Consider the following 13925-nt stretch of genomic DNA (forward strand, 5'->3'; position numbering starts at 1 on the left):
ACGATCTCTTTGTGCAAGTCATCAATGCTTTCTGCAAACATATAGCTGACAGGCTTTGTAACATTTAACCCTAAGGAGAAAGCGTGGGCACTAAGCCTCTGTTTGCACTTATAAAAAAAAGCCATAGTAGAACAGTGTCTTGTGTTACTTTTCAAGGGCAGGTGGACAAACATGGATTATGTTGATTGTGTGTACAAGAAGAAAGAGAGACAAGACTAAACAAGAGTGGATAAGCAGATGGATGCAAAATTCTTATGACTGTGTGTTTGAATGTATGTGTATGTGTGTTTTGTGTGTGTGTGTGTGTGTGTGTGTGTGTGTACATTGTACTCAGGTTGGCTGGTTGTTTCAGTAGTAGAGGTGGATGTAGTGCTGCTCTGAGCTGAGTCTTTAGAGTCCTGCTCCATCAGTTCCAGACTGGGTCCTTCAGGTAAATCAGATATCTACACACACACACATACACACACACACAAGGAAGCATAGTTATTTTCAGCATGATTGCTCCAGCAGTAAACTATAGTACAGCAAACTAAAAGATGAGGAAAAACCCCTGAAAATACATTAGCTGTTAATTAACTACAATGACTCTTACACAACAACTACTTTCTAAATTCATTACTGTATCTCCACTTTTATATTATTTGGGGCTTATGTTATATTATATGTGAGCTTAATTCAGCGAAACACTGATGAGGGGAGTTGGCTACCTGATGACTCCTGTGAAGAGCTAGTGGTTTGGGTACTCGTGATGGGCTCAGTGAGTAACCGTAGATATTAAGGGTACCTAGGTGCTGGTTGTTGATGTAGCACGTAAAGATCACATGGAGCTGGTGGAACTGAGCATGCATTAACGGTGCCAGTGGGACTAGGTATAGCCTTAGACACCAGGGAGGCCAGTGTGGATTTACGGTTGTTGATATTTAAGGGTAAGGTAGGACTGTAAAGCTAGCTTGAAGGGGGTTGGGTCTGGCATGGCAGACTTCACTGTTGAGCCTTGTGGAGGTGTTGTGGCCTAACGAGAGGAGGTGCCTACCTGATGACCCCTATATGAAGTATAGGGCATAGGATATATTACATCTTATCTCATGTATAATTATTATTATTATTATTATTTTTTTTTTTTTTTATTATCAGATTTTATTATATTATCATATTTTATTTACCACAAATGAATCCAACAGGACTAAAGTCATGTAATATTCATAATAATCTTTTAATGACAACAATATTTTTACCTTCTAATTCATTTTGGAGACATGAGATTTGGTTCTGGCAGAGACTAAATTATATGTTTTCATGCCGAAATCATGCCTTTTTAGTTAAGCACTAGAGCTATTATCATATTGTTGCTAAAATACTAGTCAACAAATACCCACAATTCCATAAAAATATTCTTAACCCAGCAAAATCACATCCAGATTTTTCTAACGGATTCCATAAAAGTGGCTGTGATTCCATAGGAATATCTGAATTTAGACCGTTTTAAATGAAAATCTGATACTAATAGCAATATAAACACAATGTGGTATTGTGCCATACATATAGACGTAAAGCACAAACACAAGGTCAATTGCTCAGTCGCAGCTAAATCAATCTATTATTCACCTACAGCATGAGGGTCAAGAGACAATAGAACCCCAAGGGTCCCTGTGAAAATTCAGATTTAAGACAGGGGGTCAAATATGACACACAAATTTACAGAAAAACTACAAAGAAGTACAAAGGGGCATGTTCCAAGAAAAGCAAATGTCATATAAGAAGAGGAAACATCTTCTGCAGGAAAGCACATTTTTTTCTCATAATCAAAGCTGGACTAAATTGGAAATTAGGAGAGTGAGCGAATGCCTAGGTTAGTGTGTAAGTGAATTCTTGAGTGAATAAATGAGCAAACGAGTGAGAGACTAAGAGATGAGTGAGTGAGTGAGTGAATGAGTGAAGCTTCTGTATGCTTAGTCTGACTTTAGTCACCATTCCTTTCCACACAGGTATTTATAAGAACAATAACCAAGCATATGAGCACCTGCTCATAAGGCCAATGTCAGGGAAACTCATGACTAGTAGAAATTAAATAGTTAATTTTAAGTTTTGCACTCTTACTGTTAGAGTTGCTGTTTAGCACATTGCCTTTGGAACATTTTTTTATAAATACTTACAGTATCAATCAAAAGTTTGCATACATCTTTTCATTATTCATTGGTGGAATAGGGCTATTCACTCTATAGAACTGTGTACCAGCCCTACCTCTGCACAACCCAACTTAAGGTCTCAAACACATTAAGAATGCGAGCAGTTCTACAAATTAAATCTTGAGGAGGCCACAGCTGTTCACTGAAAACCATTCCAGTTGACGACCTCATGAAGCTGATTGAGAGAACTTTGAAGAATCTAAACTATAAAACACATTCAGTTTTGTTTAACACTACTTTGGTTCCATATGTGTTCCTTCATACTTTTTAATGTCTTCTATATTCATTTACAATGTAGAAAATAATAAAAACCAAAGAAAAAACTTTGAATGAGAAGATGTCCAAACTTTTGACTGGTACTGTACATTCACAATATGTCTGAAATTGTCCAAATTAAAGGAAACCCTTCCTAAGTGGTACTGTATATTCGTCTCTTTTTCTGTTTTAAAATGAAAATATGATCAGACTTAAATTGTACATAGATCACATTACTAATATACTGTGAATAGCCAAACAAACAAATCAGATTTCATCACAAAATTAAATTTTGGGCCACAATAAACCTAAATGTATTACGTAATATTACTTTGAATTATAGTTCATCCGCTGTTAGTAGCAGAACTGGAGTGTGTATTCATTATTAATGGCTGTCTAAATGCCTTATAAACCCTCAGTTTCCAACAGACATGTAACCAACAAAACAAACAAAGTTTTCTTTGGCATTTCCTACAGACATTTTTATATGACATTATATGAAAACAAACCCTGACAAATGGCTGCATTGCACTGTTTGGGCTGGCAGCTTGTAGCATACTTGATTAAAATTGAATTATGTTTGATTTTGATTTCCTTGCAAAGCATATACATTTCCATGTTATCCTTGATTACTGTCTCATTTACAGACACTGCTCTTCACCAGTTTAGAGTATTGCAGTGAAATTGGATGAGCTGGGAGAAGTCCAACTGTCTGAGTCTGGGCAAGTGTGTGCAGGCAATGAGGTGGTTCTCCTCACGTCACTTGGGTGCTACCCTCAAGTTTACACCTTAAGTAAACTTGATAAAATATTATGTAAAATATGAATATTGCCATTATGTTTTGTTGCCATCTGACAAAATCTTGTATATTCAACATTTTAATTATAAAAAAGTTCTAAAACATTCTTAATTTATTATGCTTGTCATGGTAGATATTCTGTATTACAAGCAATTGCGCATTTATACAGTGCAGAAAACAGTTAGTATTTTCAAATATTAAATAGATATACAAGGATATTTTTCTGACAAAAAATTGTTAGAGTTGCACTGACACAGTTTCATGCTAGTTGTACCTTGGTGCAGTTGTACAGTATTTTCTTCTTACAGTTGGTGTGTGTGTGTGTGTGTGTGTGTGTGCGTGTGTGTGTGTATGTGTGTGCGTTTTACCAGGCTGGATGGCTCTTGTTTGTTGCGGCCCCTTTCTCTGTTGCGTGGTTTAGAGTGCGCCGTTAGTCCTGCTTGGAAGATGATTCTGGGACGCGGTGTCTGTCTAAGTCCTGAGCCACAGTCTGAACCCAGATCAGCCTTCTCCTACAATATAAAATATACATTACAGCGACAACACCTGCCAAATATTATGGAATCATTAAAATTGAGGATATTCTCACAGATATGATACAAACGTTACTGGTTTAATAGCTGACAATTCTAGCTTTATGAAATATACCTGAAATTTATTGAATTAAATAATGCGAAGTATTGGCATTGTGAAATAATGGAACCCCTTTTTCTGCATTTCTAAAACAAAATCAGCACAGGCATAAATATTAAAATTATTCTGTAGCTAAAAGGGAGGGTCCTGGCTGAAACAAAACATGGCCACAACAAGGCAGCTGTCATCTGAAAAAATGTGTAGCAAAGGGTGTAGGTTGTTCCCAATTGTTGTAGCCCTGGGATCTTGGGTTCAAGTCCTATCTGGGTGGAGTTTCCATGTTCTCCCCATGTCGGCATGGGTTTCCTCCGGGGTCTCCGGTTACCTCCCACAGTCCAAAACCATGGAGGTTAGGTATATTGACTTCTCTTATAACTGCGAATGAATGTGTATGTGTGTATGCCCAGATATGGATTGGCGATTTATCCTGGGTGAACCTGGTGCCCCATGCAGTCCTCCAGGTGGATGGTCATTCCTGGTTGAGAGTATGCTATGCGGGTTTGGCTTCCACTTCTATATCTAGTATATGTATATTCTAGTATATTCTAGGGTATCTAGAATATCGCTATATAAGTGTAACAATAATCAAAGCAAGATGCCTTAATAAAATGCATAACATATGGCTGAATAAAACAGAATTTACAGAAAGAAATGCCAAATGAAAGCCTGTACTTACACCTGAACAAAAGAAAACGTGGCTTCAGTGGGCTAAAGAGACTCAGTCATCAGTCAGGGATTGTGAATGATTGGTTAAAACTGATATTCAGGGATGAATCGTGGATCTGCTTTGGCCAAGGAGATGACACTGAAACTTTTGTCTGATGCAGTTATAGTGAAACATATAAACAGGACTAACTGAAGAAAACAATTAAATTCCGCACACAACTGAGACATGGGTTTGAGTGTCAGTTGAAGGACCAGGCATTAAGGCAATCACTACATTACCTTACTTTTTACTCATTAAATCAGTAGAATAAAGGTTTAATAATGCAATAATTTTCAGGATGATAATGCATGTCACCACAAGTTATTACTAGGGATTTTAAATCCCTTTTAATTATAACAAGCTATTCTTTACCCTAAAACATTTGCAGAGCAGTGAGAAGCAAGTGAGCAGATGCTCTGGTGTTTAGTCCTTTTCCCTTGGTTCTCTTTCATCTCTTCTTTTTTTCATCATTTTTTAGTACATTCATTTCTCTTCACTTATCTATTTGCTCTGTTTAACCTGTTTTTGTGCTCTCACTTAAATATCAGTGTCCAGTGCTGTAACTGGAGATAATCAGGGGGAGATAGGTGAGGGTTAACATTTCTAAACATTCTACAAAAAAAAAAGACTGTGTGGTCTTATTTCACTTGACTGGAATTCCCTGCACAAACATATACCATTTATTCAAACCATTAAGTTTATGTGAGCTATATTCAGCTATTAAACACAAGTTGTTTGTGTCATATCAGTGATTTGTTCATTAGCAACAAAGTAAAAACAAACTGGGTGATCATCTCCTACAGGTGGTTACTCCAAAATTTATGCCAGGGATTGAATGTGTCAGCTTTGTTCTAGTACACACACGTGCACACATAATTTAATTTCTCTTCTCTGACTTATCTGATTAAAGCATTCTATACCCATGACTGTGCACCCAGGGGAACCTGTTCAGCCAGTCTATCTGTCTATCTTTCTCTCCCTCTCTCCTTCTCTTTCTCACACAAACACACACACACACACACACACACACACACACACATACAAACACACTGAGAGAAGATCTATCAATTCCTTATGCACATACCCTTTGAGAGAACAAAGAGAATTCCACACTAAAACATCTTATGGCCCATTGCAAAAGAGATAACATTCCCATGGTAGACTTTCCTAAACCTTTCTGATCCTCAGGGTTCACTAGGCTCTCTGATCTGGCAGACAGGATGTTATTATAACAAATCAGGGTTTCATGAGGGCATAAATGAAGTTCCCATTACACATAAGCGCACAAATACATATCTCATATATCCAGAACCATGACCTTTATGTGCAAAACGTTAGCTATAATAAACTGAGATATAAGATATTCCACCAGCACACTGGATAGAGCCTAATAAAATACCACAATCTGAGTATTGAAAAACCCCTTATGACTAGATGTCTAGAAATGCAGCTGGTTTTGGTTGAAAATCTGTGACATCTGTGTGAATGAGAAAAGCATATATGATGATTTTCATGGACACCTCCAATAAACATAAGCTTGAATGCCTGCCTTAAGTCTCAAAACACTTAAGAGGTTCAGAGTGTGTGAGATTTCAGTGTGATGCTGTAAGTTCAGACCTCACTGCAGGAGTCCCACGCATTGTCATACTCTGATGATTCAGAACGTTTCCGAGACCTCTTCCTCCTCAGACGGTTCACACTTTCATCTTAGAGAGAGAGAGAGAGAGAGAGAGAGACAGATAGAAAATATTGGTGGTTATTTTTATCACAGTATTTTTCATTGGTAGGTCTAGAGAGCAAATAGACAGAGACAAAATAAATATCAGCCTTGAGAGATTTGGAATAATGAGTGTTCTACACACACATAAAGTGTTTCTGAAGCACTCTTTGAAAGGGGGCAGCACAGTGGTGCAGCAGATAGTGTCGCAGTCACACAGCTCCAGGGACCTGGAAGTTGTGGGTTCAATTCGCGCTCCGGGTGACTGTCTGTGAGAAGTTTGTTCTCCCTGTGTCCGTGTGGGTTTTCTCCGGGTGCTCCGGTATCCTCCCACAGTCCAAAAACATACATTGGTAGGTGGATTGGCGACTCAAAAATGTTCACAGGCGTAAATGTGTGTGTGTTCCCCTTTGAAGGACTGGCACCCCTTCCAGGGTGTTTTCCTGCTTTGCGCCCAATGATTCCAGGTAGGCTCTGGATCCACTGTGACCCTGAACTGGATAAGCGGTTACAGATAATGGATGGATGGATGGAGATAACGAACGAATGGTGAATGTTTTCACTGGCAGTGATTTTTACTCAATGCACTGAACCCTGAACTCCCTCAGTAACAACAGTCCTGGTCAAACACACCTCAGTAATAGAATAAAAAACATTGTATAGACATGAGCTTTAGTCCAGGATGTTTGTGCCAATATGGGGATATAACAGGCACTTATTCACTATTCTGTACAGATTTTCTACATTTTCCCTAAAAAAACATGCCCCTGTTGCAAAAGCTAACAGGGTCTATGTGATCTGTATGTAAACCTGTGTTTGGATGTGTTGGGAGGTACTCGTGTACATATATGCTTAAATATGTTTAAATGTTCAGGTGAGCGGAGTGCATTTATCCACCTGCAGGAGATGCTGCACCGCCGCTCTGTTTGGGGCAGAAAGGTGAGGGTGGCTCTGCTCCAGTCAGAGGGATATTTTCGTTGGTCATTTCCAGGCCACTGTCATTTTCAGACAAACCCTCTACTGCTGACATGTCACCATTCACAGCAGCCTGAGGAAGAAATAAAGAGAGACAGAGAGAGTAACATCAGATGAGCAAAGCATGTGGAAAACTGCACAGATGCCATGCTGGCTTCTGTGTACACTGTTAAAAATGCAGTGAAATTACTGCAGTAATCCACATATCCAATGCTATTTGATGGCTGAATGCCATCAAATACTAACAGAAATGTTCACACACCCCATCTAAAGTCTTACTAGAAGAGCAGATGTCTAAATGCATCATATGGGACAGACTATGATTAATAAGACATGATGGAATTTGGCAATGTGTATAAATCTACAGTGTTGTTTAGTCTTGCAATTCTAGTCTCAGATCCGAGAGCAGAAGCCACACCAAACCAAATCCTCATCAAGTGAGTGAATGAAGCCAAACACACTGTTGGTACTTAGTTAATCTGACACACTCCAATTCACATGCTAACTAGTATGCAACATCAGAAAAAACGAGTCACTCAGCAGAGCGAAACACATCGTAGACGTTCCCAAGAAGCAACACAAATTCAGTTATGTGCCAAGGTTTGGACCTCACTGGTCAAATGGTGTTTTTTGTAGGTCTTCTGAGTGAAAATCAGAGATGTATCATCTACAGCAAAAACACTTCTGCTCATACAGTGCATCATTTTTCAAAAGCTGTGGAATATTTTATGTTTTATTTTTTCATTATGATAAAACACAATAGCATAGATTGTACATGCATGTGTGGGAAAAAAAAACTGGCAAGTTAATTTGTTGCCTGTAAAGGATGTGTTAACATACACTACACATCCAATAATTTGTGGACCCCTGCTTATGCATCAATTCTTCCTAAATAAACAGTATGAACAAGCAGCTTGTCCTACTTTGCTACTTTAAGGGTCTTTACTCGTCTGGGATGTTCTTGCACTAGACATTCTCTCAGGGTGTGCTGCAATGTACTTGCAAGAGAATTAGTTGGTGATGTTAGATGATTAGTCCTGAATCACACAGGCCACTCAAACTCATCCCAAACAAACTGGATGTTACTCCATCACACCAGAGAACACAGTTCCACTGCTTTTCAGTCCAATGCCGGGAAACCTGAGCAGCTGTTCCAGAACATAACATTTTATTGGTCAATATTTTCAGTGGAGATTATATAAACTGTTTGTGAACACCTTTGTCTTTAATGGATGTACCTAAAGTAGTTAAATTGATAAATTATAAGTAGTGTCTTCTAACAGTATCAATTATAGATTATAAAATAAAAAAATTTAAAAACGTGTAATCTAACGGGCGTGCAAAATTGTGAGTGTACTAGTTCTAACAACTCTCATTCTCATTCATAAACAAAATAACAGATAGAACAGGCCTGAACATCACCAGGTCCTCCCCAGGCTTCCGTCTCATTAAAACCCTAAACCATTTACCAAGCAATAAATCACAAATGCAGCCACCTCCCCACATCACTGACTTCTCCACAGACACTTCTCACAAAGAAAAAGCTTCGACAAAATGATACCCAACCCAGGATGCAGTTTTACAGGGCTGGGAAAAAGTTGGGAAACTTGACTGACAAGTTTTAAACATGAGAATCTGCATCTGCATGGACGCATGCTCAGAAAGAACAACAGCAATAAAGGTGCTTAAAAAATGATTTGCAGTGATGGCACAAAAGGTTTTTATGAATAATAATGTTGGCTAATTCTGAATGGGACTTCTAACATCTGTTTAAGACTGTAAACACCATATTTGACAGACAGCAGAAAATCAAGCTCCACTCTAGTTTTGGAATACAGATGTTTCTGCCCATACCTCCACTGAAAAGACAACTATGCATTATGGGTCTGAAAGGGTGTGGATCTGTCATGAAGGTGTTTCTGAGAAAAGAAAAATATACAACTCTAGGACATCATTTATCTTACAACAGATTAATCAATTTCAGATCCTGTCTTGGGTGGCACGGTGGTGCAGCAGGTAGTGTGTTCTGTGTCCGCGTGGGTTTCCTCCGGGTGCTCCGGTTTCCTCCCATGGTTCAAAAACCACACGTTGGTAGGTGGATTGGCGACTCAAAAGTGTCCGTAGGTGTGAGTGAATGTATGTCGCCCTGTGAAGGGCTGATGTGATTCCAGGTAGGCTCCGGACCCAGCGCAACCCTGAACTGGATAAGCGGTTATAGACAATGAATGAATCAAAATGAGATCCTGTCTTTGTTATGTTTTATGTAAGGTCGTAACATTTAAAAGTGTTTTTCATTTCTCAATACAGACTCTGTGGAGCTTTGAGACTTCATTCTGGAAAGTAAGCGTTCAATGAACTTCCATTACTTCCAAACTGGTCTCCTCTCTTTATTTTGATACCACCAGAAACAAGAAACAACAGCCGTAGCTGTTGTAAAGGAAAACACTTATTTTATTAGTTGTTCAGACTTCTGTGTAATTCTTTGTGTACTAAAAGCCTCTGTTCATGGATTTTCATGATTAAAAATATTAACCAAAATATTATCTATATTTTGTGATAAATTTGCTATGAAATGGCATAGAATATATGATGAAGGCATTTGCTGCTGAGAGTTTTTTTTTTCCTGTTTGCTTTGATCTTGGTGGGACTAAATTAGCTTTATATGATATAAGGTCTGCCAAAGAACCAATCAGAGATATGTTTACACCTGCTCATTGACAGTATTACTCAACACCTCAACTAACACTGGGTTACTTATGTTTCCAGGTGATACTGCCACGCCCTTGCAGTTCTGAGCCATCAGCCGCTCTAAAATTCTGGAGAATTTACCTACTATTAAACTGCATTATGTTACAAATATACATTATGACCACCTCCTAGTTTCTTCGCTCACTGTCCATTCTCTCAGCTCAACTGACCATACAGGAGCACTTTGTGGTTCTACATTTCCAGACTGTAGTCTGTCTATTGCTCTGTATATTTTCCTTGACCATTTCATTATTCATTCATTCATTCATTGTCTGTAACCACTTATCCAGTTCAGGGTCGTGGTGGGTTTGGAGCCTACATGGAATAACTGGTCAAAAGGCAGGTACACACCCTGGAGGGGGCACCAGTCCTTCACAGGGCGACACACACTCACACATTCACTCTCACCTATAGACACTTTTGAGCAGCCAATTTACCAACGTGTGTTTTTGAACCATGGGAGGAAGCTGGAGCACCCGGAAGAACCCCATGTGGACCCGGGGAGAACACTCCTCACAGACAGTTACCCGGAGCGAGGCTCCCATTTCATTATGCCTTTCAATAATAATCACAAAAAAATATAAATAATAAAATAGTGGTAGTAGATAATGATTCTGGTAGTGATTCTGGAAAGGCTCTGGACCCACAGCGACCCTGAACTGGATAAGCTGTTGAAGAAAATTAATGAATATTATTATTAATTTTATTACTTCCTCTGCCACTAATCTTCTCAATGTATTACTTGTTGCTATGTTTGCCATAGCATGAAGTACTGCCAAGACACATTTCTTGTAAGTGATATCTTGCTTGGCCAGTAAAAACTGTTCCTTGTTCTGTAAGACAGTGATGATGAATACCACAGTGGGAATACAATAAAACAAACTGTCTTGGTGAAAGACAGGCCTGAGGGCACAGAGAGTGAGTACACACAGTAAAGTCAGGTGTGTATACTTGAACTTTCTTATCTGTTTGGAAAACTGTCAGATCTTACAGAAGCAAAAGATAACAGGAACATGTGATCTGCCTACACAGCGGGTCATCAAAAATGACATGGGAGAATTTTTCTCACACGCTCTGTCTCCCTCTCTTTCACATTCCCCTTCTTCCTCTCACTATACTCCCCCAGTCTCATTTTATATCTATCTCCCTTTATGTCTCTTTCTCAATTCTCTCTCTCTCTCTCTCTCTCTCTCTGAACATGGAGAATGCAGAGTTAATGATGCTGCCAGCATCCAATATATTCCAATTATTCTGGGTAGACTCCGGACCCACTGCAACCCTGAACTGAACAAGCGGTTACAGACTATATATATATATATATACACACACACACATATCACACACACTTTAGACAGGTAAGGATATTATCGATTGCATCATTTGTGTTTATGGGACATTATGAGCCTAGTGTGACTGCATGCCTTATGCTTTATCAAAAGTGGGCAAACCCTCTAAACAAATACCACAAATTTGGATTTTTTCAACGCTTACTTGAGGAACAGTGCCGTGCCATCATTAATTATCTCCTTGTTGTGATGTCAGCACTCAAGCCTTTCAGCTGCTGAGTCACCAAACAATGAATCATGAGTTTGATGACTGCATGAGGCAGAGAGACAGATTGAAGGTTCCACTAGAAGAGACTTCATTAAAATCATTTCATCAAAGGGCCACCACATCAGATAACAGTCATTAAAAGTATTAGATTTAGCCCAGTCACTATTAGTCTATGCATTTGTGTGTGTTTGGGGGAACAATGTAGGCTGCTGTTGCATTTCTGGAATCTTCAGCTGGAATTCCAGACATCTTTCACGCTACAGCTGTGCTGCAGAGAACCACAGAGTCTGCCAACTTGCATACACACAAACACACACACACACACACACACACACACACACACTTTAGGTGTGAGTGTACTCATGTTTAACTGTGCCAAGACCGCAAATGTTCCTCTCCACATTTGTGCCAGCATAAGGTTTGTAAACTAAACTCATTTTATCAGTTAAAGGTGCTGTATACGATTCTGGAATATGATTTAAACTCAAGAGCCAAACAAACACACCCCTCCCTTTGGTGCTCCTTCAGAAGTTCTGCCCCCACCCAAGCATGCACATTGCCAAGGTAACGACACTAGGCTAGCGGAAAAAATATATGGAGGAATCCAGTGTCCAAGTGAAAGTTAACCTCAATTAAGTTAATAATACATGTTTAATCCAGTTACGGTTATCTCTCACAAACATTCAGCACTGAGCTACAGCTGTCAAAAAGCAAAAACATGTCAATGTTACACACTGGTCAAGCATCACTTTTCTCCCAAGTTAACATTCTGAGGTATTTCCACTGCCCACACGCCTCACCAATGTTTACATGTCTTCACCCTTGCCTGATCTAAGAGCAATGGAGTGGCAAATCACGCTTCTCTGTCTGGCAATCCAATGGACAAGTCTGGGTTTGGCGGTTGCCAGGAGAACTTGTTTGACTGCATTGTGCCAAGTGTAAAGTTTGGTAGATGTGGATTATTGTAAGGGGTTGTTTTTCAGGAGTTGGGTCAGCCCCTTAGTTTCAGTGAAAGGAACTTAATGCTTCAGGTTTTGGACAATTTCATCCTCCCAACATGTTTGGGGATGGCCCCTTCCCGTTCCAACATGACTGCATAAAGCAAGGTCCTTAAAGATATGGATGAGCAAATTTGGTTTGGAAGAAAATTGACTGGCCTGCATATAGTGTATTGTGATGGTACCCACGAGTGCAGACCACTAATACACACAGTCTCCCCTGCCCCTCAACTTCCCTTGTCCTGTGCATGAGCATAAATGCCACCTGCTGTTGACTGGCTTAAATATTTCTGTGTTTCTTGGTCTGAGCCACTTTATTTGTTTCCCATTTTCAGAGCCAGGGCTGAGAACCAACACCAGATTTTTCAGCATGCAAACAGACCAAAATAATTAGAGTATTATGGGAAAATGTTTGCTGAAATTTACATAAGTTTATTTGTTTTAAATCATATACAGTGCCTTAAAAAGGGTCCAGAGTTAAGCTATATTACTAAATGTCTATAGAACTTCTTCAGAAAAATTTCTATTTCTTCTGAATGCAAGGATCTTATGCAGAAGTCCCTCTCTTCTACAGATACAGCTTCTACTCTTCTGGGGAGGCTTAGATGTTGGAACATTGATCAGAGGATTTGATTGCATTCAGCTGCATAAACACAATCAGGTGCTGATATCATCTTATGACTATGAATAAACATCACTCCAAATCATCCCAAAGGCAAAAATGCACTACATTTAATCAATAAAAATGAGAGGGAGTGCTTTGACATGAGATAATGGCCCTGGTGTACTGTGCTAGAACACAAAAGGCCAGAGTGTTGAACATTCATACGCCAGTGCTTTTATCTTACATTATAGCAGGAACCTTGAATGCATTATTGCAATAATATCACACAGCTCCTGGGTCCCAGGGTTTGGGATTTGAGTCCCGCTCCAGGTGCCTGTCTGTGAGGAGTTTGGTGTGTTCTCCCCATGTATATTTGGATTTCTTCCGGGTGCTCTGGTTTCCTCCCACAGTTAAAAAACACGTGGTGGTGGGTTGGATTGGCTACTCAACAGTGTCCCTAGGTGTGAGTGTGTGAGTGAATGTGCAAGTGTGTGTTGCCCTGCGAAGGCCTGGCACCCCCTCCAGGGTGTATCCCCACCTTATGCCCAGCAATTCCGGGTAGGCTCCGGATCCACCGCAACCCTGAACCCTGATAAGCGGTTTAAGACAATGAATGAACAAATTATTTTTGCAAGGTAGCTCTGTTCAACCAAATGAAATCTGGTTCATGAACTGGTTCCAGCCACAGAAAACAGATGGAGAAATTTCCTGTTCTTATTTCAAAACACAAACACACCTTTTTGGCAACTG

At 39.5% G+C, this 13925-nt stretch overlaps 1 protein-coding gene across 1 annotated transcript in view; it reads right to left on the reverse strand.

Moving 5' to 3' along the window:
• dnmt3bb.1 (DNA (cytosine-5-)-methyltransferase 3 beta, duplicate b.1) overlaps positions 1-13925 on the reverse strand; it is a 50840-nt gene that overhangs the window by 19372 nt on the left and 17543 nt on the right. The window contains exons 3-6 of the mRNA XM_066670555.1: positions 7194-7344; positions 6197-6285; positions 3609-3752; positions 324-443 (exon numbers count right to left, since the gene is read on the reverse strand). Of these exons, the coding sequence (XP_066526652.1) occupies positions 324-443; positions 3609-3752; positions 6197-6285; positions 7194-7344 (504 nt within the window). The remainder of the gene's footprint in view (positions 1-323; positions 444-3608; positions 3753-6196; positions 6286-7193; positions 7345-13925) is intronic.

This window comes from Hoplias malabaricus, chromosome 5 (genome assembly GCF_029633855.1).
Source record: "Hoplias malabaricus isolate fHopMal1 chromosome 5, fHopMal1.hap1, whole genome shotgun sequence".
Taxonomy (NCBI): domain Eukaryota; kingdom Metazoa; phylum Chordata; class Actinopteri; order Characiformes; family Erythrinidae; genus Hoplias; species Hoplias malabaricus.